This window comes from Oncorhynchus mykiss, chromosome 12, assembly GCF_013265735.2.
Source record: "Oncorhynchus mykiss isolate Arlee chromosome 12, USDA_OmykA_1.1, whole genome shotgun sequence".
Lineage (NCBI taxonomy): Eukaryota > Metazoa > Chordata > Actinopteri > Salmoniformes > Salmonidae > Oncorhynchus > Oncorhynchus mykiss.
Genome location: NC_048576.1, coordinates 97152090 through 97165215, shown reverse-complemented (window position 1 = coordinate 97165215; position 13126 = coordinate 97152090). Strand labels below are relative to the sequence as shown.

The 13126-nt window shown below is 47.3% G+C and overlaps 2 protein-coding genes across 2 annotated transcripts; both read left to right on the top strand.

Annotated features, from left to right (window-relative positions):
• Positions 1–2078: 2078 nt before the first annotated feature.
• On the top strand, positions 2079–7198 carry LOC118936515 (inositol 1,4,5-trisphosphate receptor-interacting protein-like 2). The gene is made up of 4 exons (XM_036939561.1): positions 2079–2960; positions 6284–6533; positions 6678–7103; positions 7145–7198. Exons 1-4 carry the CDS (start codon positions 2725–2727, stop codon positions 7196–7198), a joined length of 966 nt encoding a protein of 321 aa, XP_036795456.1. The 5' UTR covers positions 2079–2724.
• LOC110538850 (inositol 1,4,5-trisphosphate receptor-interacting protein-like 2) lies at positions 7166–12898 on the top strand. Its single transcript, XM_036939398.1, has 3 exons — positions 7166–7839; positions 8071–8333; positions 11867–12898. Exons 1-3 carry the CDS (start codon positions 7230–7232, stop codon positions 12245–12247), a joined length of 1254 nt encoding a protein of 417 aa, XP_036795293.1. The 5' UTR covers positions 7166–7229; the 3' UTR covers positions 12248–12898.
• The last annotated feature ends 228 nt before the right edge of the window (positions 12899–13126 follow it).

Here is a 13126-nt window from a genome sequence, read left to right as displayed (position 1 = left end):
AGGATGTTGTAGAGTTCATTGAGGATGCTGTAGAGTTCATTGAGGATGCTGTAGAGCCCATTGAGGATGCTGTAGAGTCCATTGAGGATGCTGTAGAGTCCATTGAGGATGCTGTAGAGTCCATTGAGGATGTTGTAGAGCCCATTGAGGCTGTTGTAGAGCCCATTGAGGATGTTGTAGAGCCCATTGAGGATGCTGTAGAGTCCATTGAGGATGCTGTAGAGTTCATTGAGGATGTTGTAGAGTTCATTGAGGATGTTGTAGAGCCCATTGAGGATGCTGTAGAGTCCATTGAGGATGCTGTAGAGTTCATTGAGGATGCTGTAGAGTTCATTGAGGATGCTGTAGAGCCCATTGAGGATGTTGTAGAGCCCATTGAGGATGCTGTAGAGTCCATTGAGGATGCTGTAGAGTTCATTGAGGATGTTGTAGAGTTCATTGAGGATGCTGTAGAGTCCATTGAGGATGCTGTAGAGTTCATTGAGGATGCTGTAGAGTTCATTGAGGATGCTGTAGAGTCCATTGAGGATGCTGTAGAGTTCATTGAGGATGCTGTAGAGTTCATTGAGGATGCTGTAGAGTTCATTGAGGATGCTGTAGAGCCCATTGAGGATGTTGTAGAGCCCATTGAGGATGCTGTAGAGTCCATTGAGGATGCTGTATAGTTCATTGAGGATGCTGTAGAGTTCATTGAGGATGCTGTAGAGTTCATTGAGGATGCTGTAGAGTCCATTGAGGATGCTGTAGAGTTCATTGAGGATGCTGTAGAGTTCATTGAGGATGTTGTAGAGCCCATTGAGGATGCTGTAGAGCCCATTGAGGCTGCTGTAGAGCCCATTGAGGATGCTGTAGAGCCCATTGAGGATGCTGTAGAGTCCATTGAGGATGCTGTAGAGTCCATTGAGGATGCTGTAGAGTCCATTGAGGATGCTGTAGAGTTCATTGAGGATGCTGTAGAGCCCATTGAGGATGCTGTAGAGCCCATTGAGGATGCTGTAGAGTCCATTGAGGATGCTGTAGAGTTCATTGAGGATGCTGTAGAGCCCATTGAGGATGCTGTAGAGCCCATTGAGGATGCTGTAGAGTCCATTGAGGATGTTGTAGAGCCCATTGAGGATGCTGTAGAGCCCATTGAGGATGCTGTAGAGTCCATTGAGGATGCTGTAGAGCCCATTGAGGATGCTGTAGAGCCCATTGAGGATGTTGTAGAGTTCATTGAGGATGCTGTAGAGTTCATTGAGGATGCTGTAGAGCCCATTGAGGATGCTGTAGAGCCCATTGAGGATGCTGTAGAGCCCATTGAGGATGCTGTAGAGCCCATTGAGGATGCTGTAGAGCCCATTGAGGATGCTGTAGAGCCCATTGAGGATGCTGTAGAGTCCATTGAGGATGCTGTAGAGTCCATTGAGGATGCTGTAGAGTCCATTGAGGATGCTGTAGAGTCCATTGAGGATGCTGTAGAGTCCATTGAGGATGCTGTAGAGTTCATTGAGGATGCTGTAGAGTCCATTGAGGCTGTTGTAGAGTTCATTGAGGATGCTGTAGAGTCCATTGAGGATGCTGTAGAGTCCATTGAGGATGCTGTAGAGTCCATTGAGGATGCTGTAGAGTCCATTGAGGATGCTGTAGAGTCCATTGAGGATGCTGTAGAGTCCACGCTACGACGGATTGAAGCTGGGCAAAAGGAGGGGTGCAACTCAATATTAGGAAAGTGTTCTTAATGTTTTGTACACTCAGTTCTGCAGTATCAATCAAATCACTCAAATGCAATTGAATAACTTGTATTGTCAATGCTGCTACAGTAACTGTCATAGCCTTTGTGTCCCAAAAAAATGGTACCCTATTCCCTATGTAGTGCACTACTTTCAACAAGGGTCCATAGGGCTCTGGTCAAAAGTAGTGCGCTATACAGGGAATAGGGTTCCATTTGGGACTTGGCCCTGAATCCCCCTTTTTGAATGTAATGTTGAGACGTGAAACAATGTCTTTGTCTCTTTAAGAGGTGGGAGGAGAGTGTTGCCGCCCAGTCTCTCTTTCCTCCTCCTCCCCCTCTTTTTTTTAAAACTAAAATTCCTCTCTCAAGAGTTTGGCATTTCCTCTGAGCTCAGAGAGAGAGAGAGAGAGAGAGAAAGAGACCGGGAAAAAGAGAAGACAAGAGAGAGAGAACAAGAGGACGAGAGAGAGAGAGAGAACCTGTCTTCACAAAGACAGATAAACCTGACATCATACAGCTCTGGAGAGGAAAAACAGGAGGGACAGATTGAAGAAGAGAGGAGGAGAAGGAGGGGCAACTTCTGAAGAGGAACTTCAACTGACTTTAAACTGAACAAACAAGCTGGAGAGGAGAAGAAGAAGAAGAAGTGGGAGTTCTGTTACAAGAAGGAAGGAGAGAAGAAGAAGAATAAGAATTGGGAGTTCTGTTACAAGAAGGAAGGAGAGGAGACAACGGAGAGAAGAACATTGAGGCGCAGAGGAGGGAAAAGACGAGAGAGAGAGTCAGCGTGTGTGTGTCAGCGTGTGTGTCATGATGGGTTAGCCTTCCCTGACCCTGTCTCAGTTCTCTGGCATCGCTAAAGAACAAGTCCTAGACAGACAATAAGAAGAGAAAGAACGAAGGAACCTAGGAGCAACAGAAAGAAGGAGAGAGGGGGAACGAGAAGAGAGAGAGGGAACGAGAAGAGAGAGAGGGAACGAGAAGAGAGAGAGAGTGAGAGAGAGAGGAGGATGAGTGTGTACACTCTGAACCTGCGGGTGTTCTGGCCTCTGTTGACCTGTGTGTTGACAGGTCTGGTTTTCCACCACCACATAACCCACTGGCTAAGCCCAGAATCAGACCCAGAATCAGGCCCCGATCCTGGGTACGAGGCTGGGACAGAGCCCTGCTCTGACCAGGGCCCTCCTGTCTTTTTCTCACTCATCAAACTACTACTGGCCTGTGTCCTCTGCTACCTCTTCATAAGGTACACAGTCCACACACATCATATCTTCTCTCTTTCTCTATCTTACTCTCGCTCTCTTTCTCTCTGTCTGTCTCTCTCTCTCTCTTTCTCTCTCTTTCTCTATCTTACTCTCTCTCTCTCTCTCTCTGTCTCTCTGTCTGTCTCTCTCTCTCGCTCTCTTTCTCTATCTTTCTCTCTCTCTCTCTCTCTGTCTGTCTCTCTCTCCCACTCGCTCTCAATTCAGTTACATTGAATTCAAAGGGATTAATTGGCATGGGAAACATGTGTTTACATTGTGTTTACATTGTGTTTACATCGCCAACGCAATTGAAATGGATAATGTACAAAACTGAAGAAGAAAATAATAATTACATTATATTATATTACACACAAAACTTCCAAAGGAAAATACATTTTAAATGGCATATTGTGTATATACAGTGTTGTAATTATGTGCAAATAGTCAAAGTACAAAAGAGAAAATAAATAAGAATAAATATGGGTTGACCTTTTCTCGTGGCAACAGGTCACAAATCTTGCTACTGTGATGCACACTGGTATTTCACCCAGTAGATATGGTAGTTTACCAAAATTTGATTTGTTTTCAAATTCTTTGTGGATCTGTGTAATCTGAGGGAAATATGTCTCTCTAATATGGTCATACATTGGGGCAGGAGGTTAGGAAGTGCAGCTCAGTTTCCACCTCATTTTGTGGGCAGTGAGCACATAGCCTGTCTTCTCTTGAGAGCCATGTCTGCCTACGGCGGCCTTTCTCAATAGCAAGGCTATGCTCACTGAGTCTGTACATAGTCAAAGCTTTCCTTAAGAAGGTTTGGGAATCATTTCCTTTTAGGTGGTTGTATAATTTAACATCTCACTTCTGGATTTTGATCATTAATTCTGCTCTGCATGGATTATTTGTTGTTTTACGTAGATTTTACAAGGATTTCCCCATGGTTGCTGTTGATGCTTGTCCCATGGTAGTTATTGGGGTCAAAGGTGTCTCCACTTTTGTGGATTGTGGTGATCAGTCCTTGGTTCCAAAGAGGATGAGGATGGATGATGTTAAAGAGTTTTATTATAGCCAATTGGAATTTGTCGTCTGTCTATTTTAACATTTAATTTAGGAGACAATCAACCCCACAGGCCTTTTTTAAATTTTGTCCTGTAGTTCATTAAATATAATTGGAGAATCCAGTTGGTTCTGGTAGTCTTAGTTATAGAGCCAAACATATTGGAGAATCCAGTGGGTTCTGGTAGTCTTAGTTATAGAGCCAAACATATTGGAGAATCCAGTTGGTTCTGGTAGTCTTAGTTATAGAGCCAAACATATTGTAGAATCCAGTTGGTTCTGGTAGTCTTAGTTATAGAGCCAAACATATTGGAGAATCCAGTTGGTTCTGGTAGTCTTAGTTATAGAGCCAAACATATTGGAGAATCCAGTTGGTTCTGGTAGTCTTAGTTATAGAGCCAAACATATTGGAGAATCCAGTGGGTTCTGGTAGTCTTAGTTATAGAGCCAAAAATATTGGAGAAGTGATTTACCCATTCATCTTCGTTTCGGATAGATAACTCTTCATGTTGTTGTTTGTTTAGTGTTTTCCCAGAAGTGGTTAGAGTCTACGGATTCTTCAGTTACATTGAGTTGATTTCTGATGTGCTGTTCCTTCTTTTTTCCATAGTGTGTTTATGAATTGTTTTAGTGATTCACCACAGTGAAGGCGTAGGCTCAGGTTCTCTGGGTCTCTATGCTTTTGATTGGACAGTAGGCTCAGGTTTTCTGGGTCTCTATGCGTTTGGTTGGACAGTAGGCTCAGGTTCTCTGGGTCTCTATGCTTTTGATTGGACAATAGGCTCAGGTTCTCTGGGTCTCTATGCTTTTGATTGGACAATAGGCTCAGGTTTTCTGGGTCTCTATGCTTTTGATTGGACAATAGGCTCAGGTTTTCTGGGTCTCTATGCTTTTGATTGGACAGTAGGCTCAGGTTCTCTGGGTCTCTATGCGTTTGGTTGGACAATAGGCTCAGGTTCTCTGGGTCTCTATGCTTTTGATTGGACAATAGGCTCAGGTTCTCTGGGTCTCTATGCTTTTGATTGGACAGTAGGCTCAGGTTCTCTGGGTCTCTATGCTTTTGATTGGACAATAGGCTCAGGTTCTCTGGGTCTCTATGCTTTTGATTGGACAATAGGCTCAGGTTCTCTGGGTCTCTATGCTTTTGATTGGACAGTAGGCTCAGGTTCTCTGGGTCTCTATGCTTTTGATTGGACAATAGGCTCAGGTTCTCTGGGTCTCTATGCTTTTGATTGGACAATAGGCTCAGGTTCTCTGGGTCTCTATGCTTTTGGTTGGACAGTAGGCTCAGGTTCTCTGGGTCTCTATGCTTTTGATTGGACAGTAGGCTCAGGTTCTCTGGGTCTCTATGCTTTTGATTGGACAGTAGGCTCAGGTTCTCTGGGTCTCTATGTTTTTGATTGGACAGTAGGCTCAGGTTCTCTGGGTCTCTATGCTTTTGATTGGACAGTAGGCTCAGGTTCTCTGGGTCTCTATGCTTTTGATTGGACAGTAGGCTCAGGTTCTCTGGGTCTCTATGCTTTTGATTGGACAGTAGGCTCAGGTTCTCTGGGTCTCTATGCTTTTGATTGGACAGGTTTCTCAATGTCTTTCTTAGGTTGTTTGCTTGACATTTTTAGATTCAGTAGGGTGAGAGGTCAGATATACTGTTTAGGTTTTCTACTGCCAGGTTCACACCTCCACTGTTACGGTGGAACGTTTTGTCCAGGAAGTTGTCTAAAAGGGATTGAATGTGTTGTTGCCTAATTGTTTTTTGGGTAGGTTTCTACACTACATTCCTTCCATCTACAGCATTTCTTAATGTTACTCCGTTCCGTTGGCTTTGATGCCTCATGATTGAGTATTGCTCTGTTCAAGTAGACTGTGATTTTGCTGCGATCTGAGGGGGTTGACTGTGAAAGCTCTGAGAGACTCTGGGTTGAGGTCAGTGATAAAGTAGTCTACAGTACTACTGCCAAGAGATGAGCTATAGGTGTACCTACCGTGAGAGTCCCATCGAAGCCTACTATTGACTACGTACAGACCCAGCGTGTGACAGAGCTGCAGGAGTTGTGACCCGTTTTGGTTGGTTGTTTTGTCATAGTTGCGTCTAGGGGGGCTGTCAACCTCTCTCTCTCTCTCTCTCCGTTTGAGTTGCACGGTTACTACGGTTATTTTTGCTTCTGCTTTTGAAAACTCGTAATAATACTCATAATGCTGTCGGTCCCTTGATTGCACTAAGTATCCATCTGTTGAAATATGAATAGACTGAACTATCAATGTGTAACTACAGGTACTGCTCCACCCACCCAGGGGGGCCCCAGAGGGTGCCTCTCGAGACCGCTGACGGGGCTCTGAAATCGAGTTGTTCTCGTCGAGAGGTCCTGGAGGACTACTACGAGCGCTGGGTGCGTCTGTCTCCTCACGTCCTGGGGCACAGCAAGGCCCACGTGGCTAAACTGGTCGGGGAGCTGGTCAGAGCCGGACGTGCCACTGGAGGTATCCCAGAGTCCTCTCTGGCGTTCCGGGGAGACTTCCTGCAGGTGAGTTTCGGGAAGATAACATTTTCTCTTTTTGTAGTTAAATGATTAATTTAACAGAGTTGATGGTCAACGTAAACAAACTTCTCGGGAATTCGAGTGCAATTTGGGACTCACACAATTCTCGTTTGTCTGGTCTGGTTACAGGTGGGCAGTTCATACGAGGAGCACAAGGTGGGCGCTCCAGACTACTATGACATCCTGGTACCTCTGAAGATACCCCGAGAACTGAGACTGGAGCCACGAGTATACAAGGGGGAGAGGAGGGGGGAGGAGAAGAAGGACGAGAGAGGAGAGGAGAAGGGGGAGGGCAAGAGGGATGTGAGGGGTGAGGAGAAAAAAGAGAAGGGGGACAAGAGAGCTGAGGAAAATAACAAGAGAGTAGAGGTTAAAGAGAATAGGAGAAAGTCAGGGAAGGGGGAGGGCAAGGAGGATGTGAGGGAGCAGAGGGGGGAGGTTAAAGAGAACGGGAGGAGGTCGGGGAAGGGGGAGGGCAAGGAGGATGTGAGGGAGCAGAGGGGGGAGGTTAAAGAGAACGGGAGGAGGTCGGGGAAGGGGGAGGGCAAGGAGGATGTGAGGGAGCAGAGGGGGGAGGTTAAAGAGAATGGGAGGAGGTCGGGGAAGGGGGAGGGCAAGGAGGATGTGAGGGAGCAGAGGGGGGAGGTTAAAGAGAATGGGAGGAGGTCGGGGAAGGGGAACATGATGAGGGTGAGAAGCAATAAATTGAAGGAAGTCTTGAAGGACGACAGCAAGGTGGAGGAGCAGACAGAGGTCCAAGAAGAAGGGAAGGAAGTCTTGAAGGACGAGGTGAAGGAAGAGATGAAAGGGGAAAGCTCAGAGGACGGTGGGTGGAGCGGCGTGCCGCGGTGCAGTCTAGAGACGCCTCGCCGTGGGGACTGGCTACGAAAACACCGCAACTTCACTGACACCTTTTTACGAATGCACCCTTCTCGGGGGTCGCCCGAAAGGTCATCGAGCTCATTGTCAGGGGTCACGGCAGTGTCAGGAGGAGGAGGAGGAGGAGGAGGAGGGGGCGGAGTCTATCGCCTGACCCCGGACTCTGTCCTCCGTTGGTTCTACCCGGCGGTCCAGCGCTGCCTAGCAACCGTGCGCTACCCTTTCGAGCAACGCTGTACGCTGAGTCTGGCACTCGCCGACGACCGTGTGCAGCTCCGCCTCACACCGCGTTCCGACTACGTCTGCTGTCACATCTCCATGGCAATACGGCTCCTCCCTGCCATCCCCCTCGGAGACGGGGTCTACCTGGTTCCCGTGGAAACGACGGCCTCAGTGGCGATGTCAAATACAGGTGTGTTCAGGTGATCAGGGGTAAATATATGATGTCATTTACAAATTCAATAATTTCTTCATTACTCTCCTTTCTTTGATCATTAATTCATTATTCATTCATTATTTAATTCACTAAATCATTCATTCCCTGTCTCCTTCTTTCCTTCCCTACTTCCTTCCTTACTACTTTTCTTCTTTCTTTACTTCCTTCTGTCCTTCATCCATCCATCCATCCATCCATCCATTCCAGACCAGCACCAGAACCAGCAGAGCGAGGAGAGGGACCTGTGGACTTTGTTCTTCCCCCGCCAGGAGCAGCGTCTGCTGGGCTGGCTCCGTGGCCGCTCACCACAACCCTCCTGCCACCTCAAGGTGCTCCAGCTGACCAAGGCGCTGCGTGACCTGGGTGGCCAGGCACTGGACAGCCACCGGGGGGCGCTCTGGAGGTCAGTCCTCTCCTCCTACACGCTGAAGACGGCCTGGCTGCGTCTGCTACTCAGCTCTCCTGCAGAGGTAGGAAACACCATGCCTTTAATAGGTACTACAGGTTACACCCTACCTTTAATAGGTACTACAGGTTACACCCTACCTTTAATAGGTACTACAGGTTACACCCTACCTTTAATAGGTACTACAGGTTACACCCTACCTTTAATAGGTACTACAGGTTACACCCTACCTGTAATAGGTACTACAGGTTACACCCTACCTTTAATAGGTACTACAGGTTACACCATACCTTTAATAGGTACTACAGGTTACACCCTACCTTTAATAGGTACTACAGGTTACACCCTACCTTTAATAGGTACTACAGGTTACACCCTACCTTTAATAGGTACTACAGGTTACACCCTACCTTTAATAGGTACTACAGGTTACACCCTACCTTTAATAGGTACTACAGGTTACACCATACCTTTAATAGGTACTACAGGTTACACCCTACCTTTAATAGGTACTACAGGTTACACCCTACCTTTAATAGGTACTACAGGTTACACCCTACCTTTAATAGGTACTACAGGTTACACCCTACCTTTAATAGGTACTACAGGTTACACCCTACCTTTAATAGGTACTACAGGTTACACCCTACCTTTAATAGGTACTACAGGTTACACCCTACCTTTAATAGGTACTACAGGTTACACCCTACCTTTAATAGGTACTGCAGGTTACACCCTACCTTTAATAGGTACTGCAGGTTACACCCTACCTTTAATAGGTACTACAGGTAATAAGTATTTCAGTGTACTGTGTACACTACTCGGTAGTGTATTTTGTAACAAGATACTTTAGAGAGCTGTCATTTGTATTTTTAATATACAAAATACTTCTTTATACCATTTTTTTATATCACCATTTTTTGTCCCCCTTTCATTCTGCACTGGTATCAGAAGTCTGATACCAGTGTAGAATGAAAGGGGGACTTAAAATAAAAGTGTCTAAATTACCAAAATGTAAATGTGAAAATTAACACTCGCAAAACATGCTGGGTATTTTTCTAATGAGCTCTGCCACGAAACAAGGCCAATTATAATAACCAGTCTGTTTTTTACATTTACAGTTACATGTTGGTCGTTTAGCAGATACTCTTATCCAGAGTGACATTTTTAAAATTCATTTATTTAACCTTTTATTTAACTAGGCAAGTCAGTTAAGAACAAATTCTTATTTACAATGACGGCCTACCCCGGCCAAACCCTAACCTGGACGACACTGGGTCAATTGTGCGCCGCCAAATGGGACTCCCAATCACGGCCGGTAATGATACAGCCTGGAATGGAACCAGGGTCTGTAGTGAAGCCTTTAGCACTGAGACGTTTTGGCCTTAGTCCACTGCACCACTCGGGAGCAGTCAGTGCATTAAACTAAGGAGCGCTGAGACGGTAGGGCCTTAGTCCACTGCACCACTCGGGACCAGTCAGGGTATTAAACTAAGGAGCGCTGAGACGGTAGGGCCTTAGTCCACTGCACCACTCGGGACCAGTCAGGGTATTAAACTAAGGAGCGCTGAGACGGTAGGGCCTTAGTCCACTGCACCACTCGGGACCAGTCAGGGCATTAAACTAAGGAGCGCTGAGACGGTAGGGCCTTAGTCCACTGCACCACTCGGGACCAGTCAGGGTATTAAACTAAGGAGCGCTGAGACGGTAGGGCCTTAGTCCACTGCACCACTCGGGACCAGTCAGGGTATTAAACTAAGGAGCGCTGAGACGGTAGGGCCTTAGTCCACAGCACCACTCGGGACCAGTCAGGGTATTAAACTAAGGAGCACTGAGACGGTAGGGCCTTAGTCCACTGCATCACTCGGGACCAGTCAGGGCATTAAACTAAGGAGCACTGAGACGGTAGGGCCTTAGTCCACTGCACCACTCGGGACCAGTCAGGGTATTAAACTAAGGAGCACTGAGACGGTAGGGCCTTAGTCCACTGCACCACTCGGGACCAGTCAGGGTATTAAACTAAGGAGCGCTGAGACGGTAGGGCCTTAGTCCACTGCACCACTCGGGACCAGTCAGGGTATTAAACTATGAGCGCTGAGACGGTAGGGCCTTAGTCCACTGCACCACTCGGGACCAGTCAGGGTATTAAACTAAGGAGCGCTGAGACGGTAGGGCCTTAGTCCACTGCACCACTCGGGACCAGTCAGGGTATTAACCTAAGGAGCTCTGAGACGGTAGGGCCTTAGTCCACTGCACCACTCGGGACCAGTCAGGGTATTAAACTAAGGAGCGCTGAGACGGTAGGGCCTTAGTCCACTGCACCACTCGGGACCAGTCAGGGTATTAAACTAAGGAGCACTGAGACGGTAGGGCCTTAGTCCACTGCACCACTCGGGACCAGTCAGGGTATTAAACTAAGGAGCGCTGAGACGGTAGGGCCTTAGTCCACTGCACCACTCGGGACCAGTCAGGGTATTAAACTAAGGAGCACTGAGACTGTAGGGCCTTAGTCCACTGCACCACTCGGGACCAGTCAGGGTATTAAACTAAGGAGCACTGAGACGTAGGGCCTTAGTCCACTGCACCACTCGGGACCAGTCAGGGTATTAAACTAAGGAGCACTGAGACTGTAGGGCCTTAGTCCACTGCACCACTCGGGACCAGTCAGGGTATTAAACTAAGGAGCACTGAGACGGTAGGGCCTTAGTCCACTGCACCACTCGGGACCAGTCAGGGTATTAAACTAAGGAGCGCTGAGACGGTAGGGCCTTAGTCCACTGCACCACTCGGGACCAGTCAGGGCATTAAACTAAGGAGCACTGAGACTGTAGGGCCTTAGTCCACTGCACCACTCGGGACCAGTCAGGGTATTAAACTAAGGAGCGCTGAGACGGTAGGGCCTTAGTCCACTGCACCACTCGGGACCAGTCAGGGTATTAAACTAAGGAGCGCTGAGACGGTAGGGCCTTAGTCCACTGCACCACTCGGGACCAGTCAGGGTATTAAACTAAGGAGCACTGAGACTGTAGGGCCTTAGTCCACTGCACCACTCGGGACCAGTCAGGGTATTAAACTAAGGAGCACTGAGACGTAGGGCCTTAGTCCACTGCACCACTCGGGACCAGTCAGGGTATTAAACTAAGGAGCACTGAGACTGTAGGGCCTTAGTCCACTGCACCACTCGGGACCAGTCAGGGTATTAAACTAAGGAGCACTGAGACGGTAGGGCCTTAGTCCACTGCACCACTCGGGACCAGTCAGGGTATTAAACTAAGGAGCACTGAGACGGTAGGGCCTTAGTCCACTGCATACTTTGCAAACATATTTTTGTAATTTATTTTGATACGTTAGTCTTTAGGGTATTTTGCTATTGTAATTTGTAATTATAATTTGTAATTGTAATTTGTCATTTTTGCCCATCCTTTCACATGACAGTAAACTTTGATTTGATTGGAGGCCTGTTATCCATCCTGATTTATTGTCCTCTATAGGGCTGATCTACTCTATCATATATACACGAATGTTTGGAATAATTTGTAAATAGGTTACTAAGGTTTTTTGCATCTTACAGACCGTCTACTTGTCTTTTTTTTTTAGGCCTGGGAGGATCGCCACCTGGTGGCCAGGATGGAGGAGCTGGTCCGCAGCCTGAGGGAGAGCCTCCAGAACCGGGCTCTGGATCACCTCTTCCTGGGGAGTGACAGCAGCTCCATCTTACCTGACTCTGTGGCTCTACCTAAGTTGGTCAAGGAGGCGGTGGGAGCTCCAGTGGAGGGTTCAGGGGGATGTTTGGGGGGTTCGACAGGGAACCTCTGGGCAGGTGTGGACCCAGCCTCGTTGGACCTAGTGTCTGGCCGGTTGGCGTATGCCTGGAGCCATCTCCACCGGCTGATCAGGTTGGGCCGACCCCAGAGGAGTAGCTTGGGGCTGGGCAGGGCAGGCAACATAAACTGCCAGCATCTGCAACCTGGAGAATAACACACTTAAAAGGATTACAGGTGAAAACGGAGGTTCACAGCTAATATCCTCCAACAACGGGCCGAGTCAAACAGACAGATACATAGACAGACGGGATGGATGAAACACCAGGCTACTTGCACATCCAATGGTTGTACAGGAGCTACTGGTCTAGAATAAAACGAAAGCCTACAACAGTGATGGGACGTTCTCTGAGTCATCCCTCTTAACCAGTCACGAATGGAAATCATAGGGAATGTGTGAATTTGTAATTTATGAATTTGTAATTTATGATTTTGTAATGAATACATGTGTCATTTTTCCCCGGTACCAAATGAATGAGGTTTCATTCAAAACCAGAGTGATTGTATGTCTGCTTCTGGCGGTGTCCCTATTGGCACCCTATTTTGTATTTAGTGCACTACTTTCCCATAGGACTCTGGTCCAAAGTAGTGCACTAGGCAATAGGGTGCCTTTTTGGGATGCACTTCTGTGTTCTGTGCTGTATGTATTATCAGACAGTGTAATAGGCAGGGTACACTCCCAGTTTAAAGACAGACAGTGTAATAGGCAGGGTACACTCCCAGTTCAGAGACAGACAGTGTAATAGGCAGGGTACACTCCCAGTTCAGAGACAGACAGTGTAATAGGCAGGATACACTCCCAGTTCAGGGAAAGACAGTGTAATAGGCAGGGTACACTCCCACTTCAGAGACAGACTGTGAGACGGCAAGGTACACTCCCAGTTCAGAGACAGACAGTGTAATAGGCAGGGTACACTCCCAGTTCAGAGACAGACAGTGTAATAGGCAGGGTACACTCCCAGTTCAGAGACAGACAGTGTAATAGGCAGGGTACACTCCCAGTTCAGAGACAGACAGTGTAATAGGCAGGGTACAC